The sequence below is a fragment of the Gobius niger genome, assembly GCF_951799975.1.
Source record: "Gobius niger genome assembly, chromosome: 9".
NCBI classification, from domain to species: Eukaryota; Metazoa; Chordata; class Actinopteri; order Gobiiformes; family Gobiidae; genus Gobius; species Gobius niger.
The window spans coordinates 23,732,500-23,750,182 of NC_136860.1; the positions used below are offsets into that span (position 1 = coordinate 23,732,500).

The 17,683-nt window shown below is 40.5% G+C and overlaps 1 protein-coding gene across 1 annotated transcript in view; it reads left to right on the forward strand.

Annotated features, from left to right (window-relative positions):
• LOC306967924 (contactin-associated protein-like 5) overlaps positions 1 to 17,683 on the forward strand; it is an 87,231-nt gene that overhangs the window by 51,813 nt on the left and 17,735 nt on the right. The window contains exons 11-17 of the mRNA XM_079563126.1: positions 53 to 159; positions 1,486 to 1,605; positions 3,268 to 3,468; positions 9,875 to 10,031; positions 11,193 to 11,320; positions 13,325 to 13,495; positions 15,663 to 15,881. Of these exons, the coding sequence (XP_079419252.1) occupies positions 53 to 159; positions 1,486 to 1,605; positions 3,268 to 3,468; positions 9,875 to 10,031; positions 11,193 to 11,320; positions 13,325 to 13,495; positions 15,663 to 15,881 (1,103 nt within the window). The remainder of the gene's footprint in view (positions 1 to 52; positions 160 to 1,485; positions 1,606 to 3,267; positions 3,469 to 9,874; positions 10,032 to 11,192; positions 11,321 to 13,324; positions 13,496 to 15,662; positions 15,882 to 17,683) is intronic.

A 17,683-nucleotide genomic window follows, 5' to 3' on the forward strand; every position in this document is an offset into this window, starting at 1 on the left:
ATTAGCTCTTCTATTACAGTCATATAACTCTCTCTTTAACTCCGTCCTGCAGGTGCCTCCCAAATCTGTGTGAACATGGCGGCCGATGCTCTCAGACGTGGAGCTCCTTCTCCTGCGACTGCTCTGGAACTGGTTACTCCGGCGCCACCTGTCATAACTGTGAGCACTGCACTTCGTCACCTCGTCTCAAACCCGCTGCGCTCTTCCCCACACATCGCCGACTCCGCTCTGCCTCCGTGTAACTCGATTCAGCGTCGCGCAGCTTCACCTGTCTTCCCTCAAAGACACGCTTTTTTACTCTCCGAGGCAAAACATCGTGTCCCTGCTTTTTCACCTGACACGGCCTCAACATCATCAGATTTCTTGCTATAAAATTTTCAAATCTATTTTTTACCATGACTTTCCACTGACTTTGCGTGCAGTCGGTTTTTTCCTTGCGGGTGTCATTTTTGTGACTTATGTACCCCGCCTCTCCTTGATATGCACGGTGGAGACAGCTGCTGGATTCGGGTGCCCCAGAATACTGATTTCTTGTTTATAGGCTTCCAAACACACTCCCATTTGCAAGTCAGAGACGTATCACGAGTGTCTCTTGAATTGAGTACAGGCAATTTCCAAAAAACTGCCCTGATTAAAATATGTTGCTGCGTTTTTAACTTGCAGACAAGCTCAATTTTACCTTTTTATGTGTGACTGATTCTGCTTTTGAGCAATCATCTGTACTTAACAGAATGTCTCTGAAAAAGAGCTAGCTCTTACTTTTGTGAATGGGAACATTTTTGCAGTCATTATGTTCTGTAAGCAGCATAAGAGCAGATTGATTTTTTATTCCACAGAAGCCAGACACTGTACCCAAGAGTATCATTACAACGCAAGCATTTTAAAAAGTCATCCAAATACTGGAGGAGAAAATGTATTTGGGGGGAAAATACACATGCTTTTCTTTTTTGTGTGTAATCTGTCTCATCAACATAAATTAGACGGGCAAATACATCCAAACAATGAACACATTACTTTTTTATCCATTTTTTACCCTCGATATATTGTTATCGTATTGATATCGAGATATAAACATAGATTTTCATCAATGAAACTGCACTCTTTTGTATGATGTTTTCATTTTTCTGAAAAATGCTTGATTTTCACCTAACCCATAGCTATATCGTATTGCATTGATATCGAGATATCTGGCATGAATATCAAGACATGAAATTTTGTCCATTTCGTTCAGCCCTACTCTTTAGACTCTTTTTTGTTGTGCTTTTGTTGCTTTTCCGACACATTTTTGTCTTTAGATTTGAGTAATGCCAAACTGGAGAAAGTGTGCTGATCAAGGTGGGGGTTAAGGGGTTAAATGAGTTTGTTGTCAACAATAGCTCTCAAATCTGCACACTATTCCTATTTGCCAATAAGTGCCCACACTTAGGTGTACACACCTAATGTAGTTTCCTTTTGTTTTTTTTGTTTTTTCACTTTGTTTTACAGCTATCTATGAAGCGTCATGTGAGGCGTACAAACTGATCGGCAGTTCATCTGGCTTCTACTCCATTGATCCTGATGGGAGCGGGCCCCTGGGCCCCACACAGGTGTACTGCAACATGACGGGTGAGACAACTTTACCACTGGGGTTGTCACTTATTTTTTTCCTCATTATAAAGTTCAGGGAGTTCAAAGTCCTCTGTCCGTTCACTTACACCATGAGCCGCATTGATCCACGGCCACAACAGCTTGCTGACAATTTCCCGTCCACTGAGGAATCATTATATTCCCCGGCGCTCATGGTTTCTTAGCAATGATATGCTCCATGACGTGTGAACTTGATAACTTTTGACAGCGTCCATACTGTTCTATATTTCCAACCCACGCCATTCACTGCCATCCAATTTCAAAAAGTGCTAAAAAGTTGATGCGGGGAGGAAAAGTGATGGTGGCATTGAGGTGTAAAGGCAGGATTTACTCAGTGACACCCCAAGGACAAGAGGAAATGGGAAGTCTCATCAAATCGCTCTTTTCAAAGTGGAGGACTCTTCACCACAATGACCAAACTTTAAAATGGATGTGAGCACTTTCAATAAGGGTCTTCTTTGCTGCGTGTTGCTGTAGCATTGTAGACTATTTTCAAAACCGGCTTAGAATTTTCCGTTATCAATTTATAGCAAGTGCAGAGGCATGTAGTACTAGTCTGGAGGTTTAAGGTAATCCTAATTATTCCCGTTAGAAGATTTGACCTCTGCATTTGACCTTTTCTTCAAAGCTACTGGAGCAACCACGCACACAGGTTGAAAAAGTATTTCACATATCTGGGAATCAAACCCAGAGCCTTCTTATTATTCTTAGTATGAATTTATTTGTTTTTTCTTCATTATAGAATCCTCTCAATCTTCTGTTCTGTAAAGCTTAGAACAGACAACAGATATCAGTGTAACTGCATCATACGTTTAATGCCACGGAGTGTAAAAAGACAGTTTAGCAAACTGTACTGGCAAAATAGGTCATTGGGTTCACATCAAAAGACATCAGCCAAGCATTTTTTGTGGTGAGTGTGCAACCGGTCTGAACTCTTACTTCAATCCCAGCAACAAACTACTTTTGATATTGTCAAGGGTACACTCATGGCCACAGGTGCAAGTAAGAACACCACAAAATCAAATATAGGCTAAAAAATAAATAAATCACTTTCAGTGCTGTGTTTTGTTTTGACTCAGGGCAAAACAGATCAAAGTTTTTCTGATGTTTCGAACCTGTAGCATTAGTGCTTCAATCTAAAAAAGAAAACTTTCTTTATGACTGCTCTTTTCACTTTACCCATAGATTTGTTGCCCGTAGATTTATGCTGAAACAATGGTGGCACAGGTGATCCTTGTTTGTTTTTATAGTACAATTACTTATAGTATATGTATATGTCATTACATTTATTTAACCCACCAGTGGTGGCCATGGTCATTGAAGCACTCGGGGCAGTAATCCCCAAACTAAGGAGTGACTACAATAGATCCCAGGCATCAGACATGTCAGTCCAGAAAAGTGGTAGAGGACCTGAGAAGAGGTTACCTATATGTTCTGTTCAGTAAAGTATCCACTAAGCAACATCATCTTTGTGTTGTATAAGCTAATATACAGACATTGTACCTTCCGGTGTTATGTCAATACTATTCTATACTATACTATATGATACTATACTATATTATTTGAGTATGCCCAAGTTGTTTTTTCATTGACGTTTTTAAATAATAACTGAGAAGAATGACATTTTCACTTGTATTGCAGAGGAAAGAGTGTGGACAGTCATAACCCACAACAGCACTGCTCCTCTCACCATCCAAGGCTCCTCTGTCCTAAAACCTCACGTTGTGAAACTCAACTACAGCACCACCTCTCCACAACTGCAGGCCATTGTGGAGGGCTCCGAGCACTGCCAGCAGGAAGTCGTCTACAACTGCAGGAGGTCTCGTCTCTTCAACACTAAAGGTAAAGGCCACAAATGATATTACTTTGTAGTATATTCTCATGATTCTGATTGGTGTGGGGCATCGTAGCTCGTGTTAAAGCAGCTCATTGGTTCAAGTCACCACTTGTGCACCTTGATTTTACAATTGGAAGCCATGGTCACTCTATGTATTATTATTTTCTTTTTTTCAGTTCTGAGGTCATCTGTTACTGACACGTGAGACTATAATGAAGGAGATGTCTGTGCTAACGATGGTTTACATGCTATTGATTGATGTCTACAAATAGCTGCAGCCCCTGTGGTCACTCTTAATGACCGCTGCCTTGGTGTGGCTCATGACCTTCATCGACCAAAGGCAAATACTAAATCCCGGCTTTGTTCGGTTTTAGAGGCAACAGAAACACTGCAAATGTGCTTGTTTTAACGGTTACATCAGCTATGGATGCTTTGTTTTGTTGTGTGTGTTGATTAATCGTTTTGTTTGGGGTCAGATTGTGCTGGAGAGGCCAGTCAGGGTGTTTTAAATGATCTTTTAGCGCTTTGAATTAGGTTCAAAGACACACGGGCCACTAAAAAGGCATTGTTCATTGTAGGGTGGTGCAATTAAAGCCATTGCGCAACATTTCACCCATTAAAAAGAATAAAGTGCATGCAGGTGTTTTATGGGGGGAAAAAACCTACACTTTACACCTCGCTCGTAACCTTGCTGTGAGTGACTTTTGTTGTTGTTTTCATCCTCGTTTTCAATTAGATTAATTTCACAATGAATCGAAATAGTTAATTCTCTTGTCCTTGTTGTGGATGGAGCGGGGGATGGGGAGTAAGGGTGGGCTGGACAGGGAGGGTGTTCAGCTTCCTGATAGCCTGGTGTATGAAACTGTTCTTCAGTCGTCTGGAACTGGCCCGTGGATTTCGCAGTCTCCTCCTTGAAGGCATTACCTTGAAGAGACTGTGTGATAGGTGCATAGGGTCCCTGGTGATTCTGAAGGCTTTGCGGGTGAGACGGGTGGAGTACATGTCCTAAATGGAGGGGAGAGGGGCTCCGCAGATCTTCTGCGCTGCTCTCACGATGCGCTGGAGGCTCCTTCGGCAGGATGCAGTGCTGGTGCTGTGCCACACAGTGATGGAGCTTGTCAGGATGATCTCTATAGGCACTCTGTAGAAGTTGCACATAACGGAGGCTGGGACTCTGGCTCTTCTCAACTTGCGGAGAAAGTAGAGACGCTGATGACTTTTCTTGACCAGTGATGTAGTGTGCATGGTCCAGGAGAGCTTCTCTGTGATGTGCACACCCAGGAACTTAGTGCTGGTCACCCTCTCCACTGCAGCACCGTTGATTGTTAGAGGAGCATGCTGGACCCACGCTCTTCGCAAGTCCACAACAATTTCTCTTGTCTTCTCAACATTTAGAGAGAGATTGTTCTGTGTGCACCACGGTCAGACTGCTCACCGCACTCCTGTAGTTTGACTCGTCTCCCAGTGGTGTCATTTGCAAACTCGATGAAGAGGTTTGAGTCGTACTTTGTAGTGCAGTCATGCGTCAGCAGAGTGAACAGGAGGGGACTCAGCACACAGCCTTGGGGAGCCCCTGTGTTCAGTGTGATGGTTCTGGAGGACTTGCCGCCAACACGTACATCCTGTGGCCTCCCCGTCAGAAAGTCCAGCAGCCAGTTGCACAGTGATGTGTTAATCCCCAGGTGGGGAGGTTTGTGTATTAGCTGCTGTGAGATTATAGTGTTGAATACTGAACTAAAGTCTAAAAGCAGCATTCTAAAAACAGCAACGCAGGAGTCGCTGTTTTGACACTTTGTTCAAGAAGCGTCTAGATTTGGGAAAAGCCAAACTGAAGAAAATGTACTTGGTTCAGGTGGGGTTTAATTATTTGTAGTAATTAGTCATTCATCAGTCACTTGAACCATGATATTAATGCCATATATAGATAGTTATCTTATTGAAAAATCAATCAATATGAGGAAAACAATCGTGATTTTTTTTTTTTTTTTTATCTCACCAAGGCCTAATAAACCTCAGAGTCCTCTTCATTATTTAGGAATGGGCCAATTACTTGCCAAAACACTTTAAATGATCTTAAACCAGCCTGCTATGTTGAGTGTATTCTTATCTGCTTTGCTGTCACAACAGTGAGAACACGGCGGTGTTAGTATAAAGCTTTTGCAACTTTTAGCCTTAGTTTGTCAGTTTGTCACAATGGGTGTCACTGGCATCAGCTTTACATTGCCATTTTCTCAAAGCTGCCTGTGAAAGCTATAACTGTTCTAACATAGCATAAAAATACATTGGTACTTTGGTAATAGTTCTTTGTGGCTGTTAATCTTTGATCCACGGCGCTACGTTATCTTCCTATGTATCATCTTATTCACATTACTTGCATTGATCTACTTTAAGTTTTCCGTGAGGCAGTGATTATGCCGTAAGTTGACAGTTTATTTGGGATTGCATTTTACACATGGATGAACAGCGTCCTCTTGTATCACTCAGCGGTAGAAAATCCAGCATCTTTGATTATCTGCCTGTCTTTTTGATTGATTTAACACGTCCGATTCCAGTTCACCTTGTCATCCTTTTATGTGATTTGAGTTCCATGGACCTCTAAAAGTGACCATTTGTTGCAGTTGAAAAGCACATCGGGAGGTAAATGTAGGACGTTCCAGCCCCAGGTTGTTACGGCTCAGGTCTTGCCTTAAAAAGCTGTGATCTTGACGGTATGACAACTAGAATTTGGCATCCAGTAAAAGAATAAAAGACAGAGACGGTACTTTCAGGAAAATGTGTGATAAAGGGAGAGGCAATGAGAGAGAGAAAGAAAATATAGTGTAAAAAATGGTCCAGGTTCAGTAAAAATTGATACTGTTATGCTATGTGGTAGTAGTGATGCAACTATGCTACAGTGTGGTTGTAGTGTAGCAATTTAATATTTCAAAGACTTTGCTTCACTTCGAGAGCTGGGGTTGAGGCTGGGTTTTTTCCCCGGTTACCCCTGAATCTTACGTTAAAGACGTGACAGAAATGATAAAATGCGGGCCCATAAAACAACAGGCCATGTCAGATTTTTAATGGGGAGATTGACACCAGAGTGAGAGGTATTTGTTTTCTCGTTGGTTCTGCCAATATCTAGACGATCTGAGGGACAGACTGGGACCAGCCTCCAATTCGCAAAGTATTGATTGACATTTCTTATTTGTAAACCTACGCGCCGTCTGAGTGGAGCCCTAAAACAAGAGCAGGAGGCTGGTGCAAGGACAGAGGAAAGAGGGAAAGGCAACTCAAGGGCTTGTCTTATTTGTTTTTTGTTAGGAGAAAAAAAGAGTACCGTTTGAACAATTTCACCAACATATTTTCCATAATTATGTGACGAAGGGAGGCCTTGTCAGGTTCGAGAATCCAATCCGCTTTGTTTTCATCGCACATTTTATTAACAAAACGTTTTGAAATTGCTGCACATATATATGTGAAATGCAAAAAAATAAATAAAAGAACGCAATGCGAGGTAACCCTGAACAACGCCTAGTTAGTCACAGAATTGACACAGAGATACTGTATACACTGGGGACCATTAACCCACGTCCTTTCACTAAGGCTGATTTAGATTGAATAGTTCTCCTAGCAGTTTGTCGTGGATGCATAGAGAAGGCAGGTTAAAATGTTGGCAAGGGCCATCCACCTTCTTCCAATTATTGATCCACCTGCACGGGCAAAGCAAACCAGGAGCAAATCCTTCCTATTACATTACCCAGAATGCTATAATAGAAGCTTGAGATACACATGGAATATCCAGCGGTAACTACCTGTCTACTTCATGTACCGCTATGTATTTTGGGATTTCATTCAACTTGCACCAAAGGTTTAAAGGAACAGGCCAACGTTTTTGCATACTGAGATATGTTCTTACCTTAGCTTAGACGAGTTGATGCGTACCTGTCTGGTATTTAAAAACACCGACCATGTTGTTAGCATTTAGCCTCTCCTCTGCAGTAAAGGGGTACTATATTGTAAGGCGTAATAATACCTTAGGAGCACTTCGATTTTACCGCACTGACATTCAAGTATTATTACGCCTATATAGTACCCCTTTTTATCCGCTTAGAAAATCGACATGTTTAATTTTGTGTGGATCGTGTTAGCGCTCGCGTAACCGTATTTAAATAGGGAAAATATGGAAGGTCACTTCTAACTTCACCCCGTTTGGGTCCATAGAGGATAGGAGGAGAGGCTACATGTTCGGTGTTTTTGCGTGACTGAGCGCACGCGTAAAGACCAGACAGGTACGCATCAACTCATCTAAGCTCAGGTAAGAACTTATCTCAGTATGCAAAAACAATGGCCTATTCCTTTAAGGGTGAAACAATTTCTCCGTGGCTGAATTTGCAATAAAACTATAGATTGCACCTTGTATGATACTGCTGATTTCATTCAAATCAGCCTGCCTTCTGTAAATGATAAGTTGTAAAAGTGCTTTGAGTGTCTGATGTGGAAGCGCTTTTTAAATTGAGGCCGTTTACGATATGTTAATGGAGCGATAACAATCAGTGCAGCTCATTAAAAATGTGACATGTGCGATTATGATGCTGTCCTTTTCATCCAAACCGAACAGCCTTCTCCACCTGTAAATCCTGTGATATGGTGGTGCAAATTAGAAAAAAACAAACCTCTCTTGCTAACACATACCCTGTCATCGCACCTGTCTTCAAAAATATACACTTCATTTCAAACAGGTTTGCTTGTTAGTGGGCGGCTATCAGATTCTGTTTAGGAACACCGCGCTGTGTGATGTGCACCAAATAACTTTGTATATGACGGAATCTAAAATAGCTCATTATTGAAAAAACGGGTCATTGTTCCTTCTCTCGGAGCACAACAATAATAAGGCAGATGCGTTTCCATACATAAAGTTACCCTAATGCAGCAGTAATGTATGCTGGGAGGCATCTACAGAGAGAGACGCAGCCCTATGACACTTGATTATGTATAGTGGCATGTCGCGTAATGGCTTTCTTCCTGCTCGTCGGCCTCATCTGCGATGCAGGGGCACGCGGTGTGACAGATGATTGAGGCCAGGCTACTTAAGCTCATAGTGCAGCTAATGAATCGTATCTTTATAGCTCCTCGGCAGCCTTATTGACACTTACAGGCAGCCAGGCGTCACACAGACACGCGCAAGCCACAAACAAAGACTTCATCTGTTGTGAAAATTGCACATTACGATTCACTCCCCCAGCTCAACACAAATGGAATGATTTTGTAAGGCGGCACCAGCTCTCCTGTTGCGGGATGACTTTTAATCATCATCCGGAGTTTATTTGTTAATTACTATTCAAATGCTATTATCCAAGTCGACTGTATTTGCCCTCTTTGCATGTGACTGGTGTTTAGATTTACAGTTTTAATTAATGTACTCCGACAACTTCATTCGAAAGGTCAACGACATGAATTACAATATGGCCTTCTTCATCTTGCTTGAGTGCAGTAAAGCCTGAATTTTTGACTACAAGGACCCGCAGATGTAAGTGAAAAATATCACAAATGATTTATAATGAGGTCGCTGGTGGAGGGCACAATACATGAAGGACACAACCACACACATTTGCCTTAATAGGATCATTTTTGGGATTCACTAGATTTGTTTTTTAACTGAACATGTTCTTCTGAAAGAACAAATCCCACGACCAGTCACGAGGACAGGAAGCAAAAACAAAAGAATTAACATATATAGAAAATGTCATGTAAATGTATGTGACAGGTGGCTATGAAAACCCACATTAATCCACTTTATGACAAAGCCGAGCACTGAATGAGGAGATGAGGCATAGGCCAAGTTTGTTTATCGTCACACACCTGCAATTCCTGCCAAATTTGAGAAAGATCTTTCATGAGTTGTCGTTACTGTTCTGGGACTAGAGCCAAAATAAAGAAAGATGCATGCAAGGCTTACAATCAAATAAACAACTAATTGAAGACATGGAGGGTGGAATTTTCTGTAAAATCTCAATATTGAGTGTGAATAAGTTTCTTATAAAACAATTTGTTTTTACAAATACACACTCAAGCATTTCTTTTGTGGTGTTTTTGTGAGTCATGTCGAGGCCATCAGTATTAGAGAGCTGTTCTTCATAATGTCTGTGTATGCTCTCAGTCACACTGTAATTTTCCATCGTAGAAAAAGAGTTGTCATCTATAGGATTGCTTTAAATAGAAAGTGTTACGTCTCCCATCTGACAGGCTTTCTCAGTTCAACTATTATTTTCCCTATTAATGATTAATTTCAACACAACATGATTTTCTACTGAAACCAATTGCACAACTTCAGAAGTGACAGTTGATGTTGATGCTGTTGTTATTTTTTTGTTGGAGTGAATGTCTGGCACAGCTCTCTGGATTATATGTGGTTTTGTTTCGTGCTGTGTTCAGATGGCAGCCCTCTGTCCTGGTGGCTGGACCGCAGTGGGGAGAGGCGGAGCTACTGGGGAGGCTTCCTGCCCGGAGTGCAGCAGTGCTCCTGCAGCCTGGAGGAGAACTGTGTGGACATGAACTACTTCTGCAACTGCGACGCCGACAGAGACACATGGTACTTTTATTAAATTGGCCTGTAGGATTTATTGGATTGGACAGCACAGGGCGAAAGGGTGTGAAGAGAGGGGAGAGACTTTCTGCAAATTGTTGGAGCCATGACATAAAACCACAAGGCTAAGATTGGAACACTGTTCCGTGTACATGGCCTTAACAATTAGACTGCAGGCTGCACAACACGGGCACTTTTGACACTACATGGTTTTTACTGCAAGCACACTGGACACAATGGCTGAGTTCAGAATATTAAATAGTCTAGGCATTTCTTAGAGCCCGAAGGAGATTCTTTGCTTCATTTTTCTTGGTCTTTTTTCTCAACATAACGGGGCAAATTCCAATTTTTGACAATGTCTTTACATGTGCGTTTGCAAACTGTAAAAAGCAACAGGAAGATGTGCATACATGTGTAGTATACATATCAATGACAAACAATACTCAGAACAGCAGAAATATTCTGTGTGGTGCTGCTTAAAAGTAGCAGGTAGGAAGCAGATAGTAATAACTTATAGGACTCTACCCTTTTATTCATTACATTTTACACATACATTTGGGCAACACTGCTCACTAAAAAAGTACACCAAGCACAAATCCAAAAACTCTTCTTTGTATCAAGACAGTAACAGCTTAGTTATTACTGGTTAGTTCATAACATTTTATAACATATGTGGGCACATGCAAATTCAAATAATCAGTCCATTCTTAGCTTTAGTATATTATCTCCCAAAAATCATGTTTTTTGTGTGATGTTGCAGTGACTACATTTTTCCTAATCTGCCATAAGGACCCCACATCACGGACCATGATGTCTTTAATTCTATATTCTTGTGTTTGCCGTCAATTTAATTATACATACAGTGCATTATGGCTCAATTTAAACTAATCACATTTTCATCGCATTGAATGAAAAAACAAAGGCTGTATTGTATTGAGAGGATGATAATTCACTGTGCGGCTTCCCCCCATTCAGCTCCGTTTGCATATTTCCACCGGCTCTTGTCTGTTTGTGATAGATTGTGCTCATTTGAATGTGTTTACGGAGCATTCGGGGCTAATGTGGAGGAATGGGCACGTTTATCTGGACTTTCATAATAAAAGCGCAGCGCCCTGAAGCGTCTCCCTCACATACTCATCCATTTTTTTAATCCTTACTCTCATACAGGGCGAACGACTCAGGGGTGCTCTCGTACAAGGAGCACCTGCCTGTGACCCAGATAGTGATTGGAGACACAAACCGCACCGGAGCGCAGGCCGTCCTCCACGTCGAGCCGCTGAGGTGCTATGGAGACAGTAGGTGATCATCTCAGTCCTTGAGGCATAAAGACACGATCAGATGGAGAGTTAGTGAACAAAGATAAACAGTTACAGGCACATTTTGTAAACATGCTGAACACAATCTGCAAACATTTAAAGTACACAGAGGAATCTCATGTCAATATCTAGTGTTGAAATACTGTATCTTCCTCTTGGCAATGAACATTAACTCCAACTAACACGAGTGGCTTCAAAGCAGAAAGAAGCTTTTTTTAGTTAGTGAGTGGAAGGTTATAGACACCCAGTGTAGATAATTTAATATTTGTGGTAACACGTTTTTTTTTTTAAATCTGGTTTAGTCAAGCATGTTTTTGAAGGTAGAGGAAACCGGAGTACCTGGAGGAAACCTGGCTGGCTGCCTTCAGTGCTCCTCTGAAACGGTGCACCGCCTCTTGAGTTTGTCACTGTTTCAGAGCGTGGTGTCCTGCACTGATCGGCTCCTCCTTCCTCTTGCCGTGCCGTAGAATGTTAAATATTTTCTGAGATGCTTTGAGAGAGGAGAGGAAAACTAAGTAGAGACATTATGTAAAATTGTGTTGTAGAGCATGTGGGTGCTCCAGTTTCCTCTACCACCAAACATATTTACAAGTATCCTTTGGAACCAAGACTCCCCTGAAATGACATTTTGAATCTCAGTAGGACTTTCCTGGATAAATAAAGATTAAATAAAACTAAATACATAGTTACATACAATATATAGTTGTTAAATTCTCTAAGACAGGGGGAGAAAGTGATTATTTGGATTGGCATGTGAAGAACAAACCCATGAATCTACAGTAAATGATGGGTTTCCAACCTGTTATTTGAGAGTCATCAGTAAAACTCCACCAAGAGTTAATCAAATGCGTTCAACATTTACAGATTGACATGTAGGTTTACTCACTGCTTTGAGTAAACCTACATGAAACAACTAATATGTATGTGTCAAGTCACATTTATAGATGCCTTTTCACTTCTTGCTTGTTTGAATTGTGAACACAATATACCTTCCACGTGTAGGTAAATAATAGTTGAAAATAACAAAGAACTACATTTATTTCACGTTGACGCATAATTTCCATTAAGATCAAAACAAAAAAGAAGATCAATACTACACCTAAGTCTCATAGTAGCTCTCAAAGTAGCTCTGCATTTTATATTTCTCAACATAGGCCACATTTTGAGTGATACCTATATCCCTAGTACTACATACATACATATTCATTATACACTGTTCTTGATGTAACCATGTCCTTGAAAAAGCCAGCACTATTGGGACTACTCATATTTTTTGCTTGAATCATGAAGTGCCACTCAAATTATTCTGCTTTCAGTATCCAAGAGTAGCTCAGGGGTTTGTGTCCTCTCCAGAAAAAAAAACAAAGACAACCCTTATTTGCCCTGGCTCCCATGTGGACAAATAAAATAGTCTTTGTGCACACACTCGCTTCATTGCACTTTGCATAATGTTAGCCATTTATAAAATGGACTTCATTCAGGATAATTTCAACAGTATTCTAACACTGCTGTATTGGGTATAATGACAAAATAAGTGCAACATGATGTTATCTAAGGGACTTTAAATGGGGGCATTTAGGGCAAAAGAAGAGAAGAGTTTTTCACTAGCAATGGGCAAAGAATATCAAGCTGCTTATCGGTGGCCAGTTGTAGTACATCTGCGCTGTAAGAAAAAAAGCTGCACACTGACTTTAGAGCTAAGCATCTTTGACTTGGATAACTAACCACCAGTTTTATTTAAATGTACATATTTGCCAATTGTTCTCTTTGTAATTGCATTGTTAATATATCAAAATTCTATGTTAACATCGTGTTTACTGTGATTCTCTGAAGCCCATGAGACTTGGTGTAGACAATTTACTTATTTAAAAAGAAAAAAAAAAATCACTTTGATATCCTACCGGTTACAGCCTATATATGCATAATACCTGTAGATTCATTATGAGTGCAGAAGCTCCATATGACTCTCCCCTTTCCTCTCAGAGACACTGTGGAACGCCGCCTCATTCTACCAGGAGTCGTCATACCTGTACTTCCCCACTCTTCAGGCTGAACTGGCCTCGGACATCTCCTTTTACTTCAAGACCAGCTCGCCATCTGGGGTCTTTCTGGAAAACCTGGGCCTCAAGCATTTCATCCGAGTGGAGCTGAGCAGTGAGTAACACATTGGACAGCGCAACACATTTCACACACATTATTGACTGTTTTCCGATTCTTGGGTTTCAGCTGACTTTAGCTGTTATTGGCATCATGTTGAGGATTTTTCAGCATTCGAAGGATACAATAGAGTAGTTTGGATTTGGTTTTTGTTTTTTGCTATGGCAATGGTCCTAATTGTACATAATTACTCACAGATTAAGTGCATTGTGTTTTCATAAGAACTCCTCTCCCTTCCCCATTATGATTGAAGTTTCGGGTTGCAGTTGACAGTTTAATTTCCAATAGCTGCCAGGTTTACACAGTGTGGTCTCATGACTCTGATCCAAATGACTTTCTCTCTGCTGCGGTGCTGTCATATGAGAAGTAAATATGTTTCCTTTCGGCGGAATAGCAGGGGAAAAACCCTTAATTAGCACATATCATAAAGCAGTACAAAGAAAAGCACTCTCGAGATCTTTTCAACAAAGATTTCTTATCTTTGTTGAAAAGATCTCGAGAATGCTTTTCTCTCGAGATCTTTTCTCTCAGGTAAAGGGCAACCAGTAGGAGAGGAAACCTACGCGGACTCGTTTGAACTATTGGAAACATAGTACAAACAAAGAAAAACAAAACAAAGAAATCTTAAAAAATAATAATAATTCTTGACACTGTCATGAGACTGACAAAAATAAATACTATGCCTAAATGCCTACCTTTATGCTTGAAATGTTAATGTTGTTTTAATGTCATTTATTTTTCCATATCACAAAATCAATTAAAATGATAGCAAACACTTGACACTTTACCTGTTTTTTTTTATCTGAAAAAAGAGTAAGTGATGTACACTACACAGTAATTGCCTTTTTCAATGGCTTATCAAGCCTTTTCTTACAGATATGTTTAAATTGTGTCCAAAATGTTGGACGTCATAATACGATGATTTCCCTGTAGTTTGTAAATATGTACTTAGACAAGCGGATTGATTAACTGCTTTAGATTCCCGTCTGCATTATGATATTGATCGTCTGGGGTGTTCATAGCCGCAGAGACTTTGCTAATATGTTCGATGAGGAAGCAGTCAGTTTCCTTGAATATTTAAAGCCTTTTGTGTTTTACTCAGCCATCATGTAATATTGACAAGCTGTCAGGGCCAACCCCACTCATACATCTTTTTCAGGTCATCCACTGACTCCCAGCAGCATTGTATCACATTGCATCAGAAAAGAGATGACAAAAGGGGAAAAAAAGGCTTTAAACCACAGGTGAAGAGAGTTGGTAAAAAGTGTTGTAAAGTTTACTTCCAAGTTAAAAGTTTCCTGGCTAGTAATTTAAAAAGTAGAAATAAAATGCTAGACCTTGTTCAGCTACTGAATTTGAAGACTTGACTTATAACAATGCTGTAATTAATTATTGATTGAACCTACAAGTTTCACCCACACATTACCAATATAATTAAACATATTGTTTTATATTAAAGGCGAGATATGCGTGAGTTTTTACAAAACATCATTACAAAATATCATCACGTCTGTGTTGGAAGATATGAAGTAAAGATATTCAAATCAGATATTGATTTTACTTTTAACAATCTTTCAGTACTTTACATAATATTTCCATAGGCAGCACTTTTTAAAATTAATTAACCCCCACCCATTGTAACAATGGGTCTGTTGGAGGAGCATGGAAAAGGGAAGGGAGGCTTATTTCTATAGTGCTTGTCACATGACACGATTCACGATTTGGGTTGCAAGATCTTAAGACTAAGGCCAGTTAACAATATCCATTGAAAAAATATACAATATATAATAATAATACTGTAATAATAGCTGTTGTTGTACCTTTTAATCATAGAGAACATTTCATATAAGCATGTAACCCAATGCAAAACACTAAAAGTAAAGTCAAAACCATAATGTCAAGCCCTGATTCCAAGGAATATGACAACTCAGCTTGCCTTTTGTTTTAAAGTGCCAATTTAATGCTGTACGTTTGCATGCTGCTTTAAAAAAGACCCAATATTATTCTTAATTGGAGAAAGAATAGCTAAGTACTGAAGTAAGAATTGTGTTACCGATAACCACTCTACAGAAGAATAGGTAATAGGTGTGTTGTGATAAAAGTGCTCCACTACTGAAATACAAAATGTTTCTCAATCATCGTGACATTTGAGTTCTCTCTCCAGCCCCCTCCATGGTGACCTTCTCCTTTGACGTGGGAAACGGCCCAGCAGTGTTGTCAGTAAAGTCTCACCTCCCTCTGAACGACAGACAGTGGCACTACGTGAGGGCTGAGCGCAACGTGAAGGAGGCGTCTCTGCAGGTGGACCAGCTGCCCCTGCGCTTCATGGAGGCTCCAGCCGAGGGATATCTGCGCCTCCGCCTCAGCAGCCAGCTCTTTGTGGGTGGGTCTGACATCGATTTGTCTGCTCGGATTTTTCAGACAGGTAAAAGATTGATGGTAGATAGAAGCATTGGGGTGAAATATGTTGCATTGTTCAGCAAGAATTCACTCCTTACTCACTGTTAACCCCTTCGAAAGGTTTTGTGTGAAAATAGACTTCAGTGCTGGGTAGAGCTGGGCATCTAATGTAGGGGTCTTCAAAAAAACGTTCTCTTGCGGGCTATTTTCACTGTGTTTTGAGGATACTGAAGCGTCAGTAAATAGGCCTTAGGTGGAGTACATTTATTTATTTTCATATTTTGAATTAGGACATACATATTAATCAACATCTCAGCAGAAAGTAGCACAGTAGTGAATGTTAATACGTTGTCCTAAGCAGAGCCAGTGCTGGCCTTTCTGAGGCCCTATGCAAAAAATCCACTGGGGGCCCTACAGTACAGATCCCAAGGCTATTTGACGAAGAGTGATCCCATTTATGGTCAAAAACAGTTACACGCAGTAGTGCAGGGCAGAAGTGGAACATAATGACCTCAATTCAGGCCCTGCCCCACTGTGTTAGCACCACTAACCACTGTCAGACTTAGATTTAGGACAACCCTAGTCTATTTTCCCAAACTTTTTAAAATGGCAAATAATCACATTCTCTCACCTCGACTTTTGGAACCACTGATTTAAAATTAACTAAAACCTGCAACTCACAGTTATTTGTATCTTACCAATAAGAATAATACCGCAATTTGACTGAGATATGGGGCCCTTGCGGCTGCTGGGGCCCTACGCAACTTGCCTAGTCTGCGTATAGAAAAAAACAGCTCTGGTCCTAAGGCTGTGAGCAAGTCTGGTGAGTTTTCAACTATCTTTCAGAGAAATTTTAAAGGTTGAGCACTGTAGGTGCCACAGTTCAATAGCTGGCAGTGTGTTCCATGACTGTTCCCCAAATAGACTCCACCATTTAGTCCTGCGCCATTGGTCAAGCGTCCATAAATGTCTGATGACTGTCAAACTTCAAAATGTTGCATGTTAATGATACTGGAAAGGCTATTTGTCGAGAGTTAAGGGGCTTCAAGTGTGAAGCCATGTGGAATAACAGTCGTTTATATGAATATCATAGCGTACATATAAGCCTTTGATGATTTTGTACACAGAGAAAGTCTTATATGTTGAAAAGGTTGAACATGCAGCCTGAAATGTAAAATGGAATCAAAAATTTTAAAAACTTCTCGTAATACTTGACTTTATAAGCCGAATGCCCATCTCGGGTCACCCGTTTCATTGTGGGTAATGCAATTTCTTTCGGCTACCAAACAGTATTGATAGTTAGCGTAAAGCAACGAAGAAAGCTCTGATTTGAACCGTTTTAACCGCTGGAAAGTTGATGATATAAAGTGCTTTTAGCGTCGCCGTGGAGCTTGTTACGATATTAGCATGACGTCTATTTTTACAACAAGGGCTGAGTACAGAGATAAACAGAAACTGAAAGAACTGAACGGCCGTTCATATGTACAGTAGAGATTCAAAAGTGACGACCAGTCCTTGTTCACATAGAAAAACATTTCTGACCCTTGAAGGCGACTGTTGGACAAAGTCCAGGGTCTGAAACTGTGGCCTCATGTCACCGATATTCAGAACATTTAAAATGTCAATAAGGGGGTGGACAGTAAATGAAATATTATTTTTTTAATTAGAAATCCACGTACACATATAGGCTATGCCGTCTAAATTGACTTTATTTGTATTTTTTACGAGTGATCTGATGGTGAACAACATGGGTAATCGATCGCTAATTTGACAGACGGAAATTTA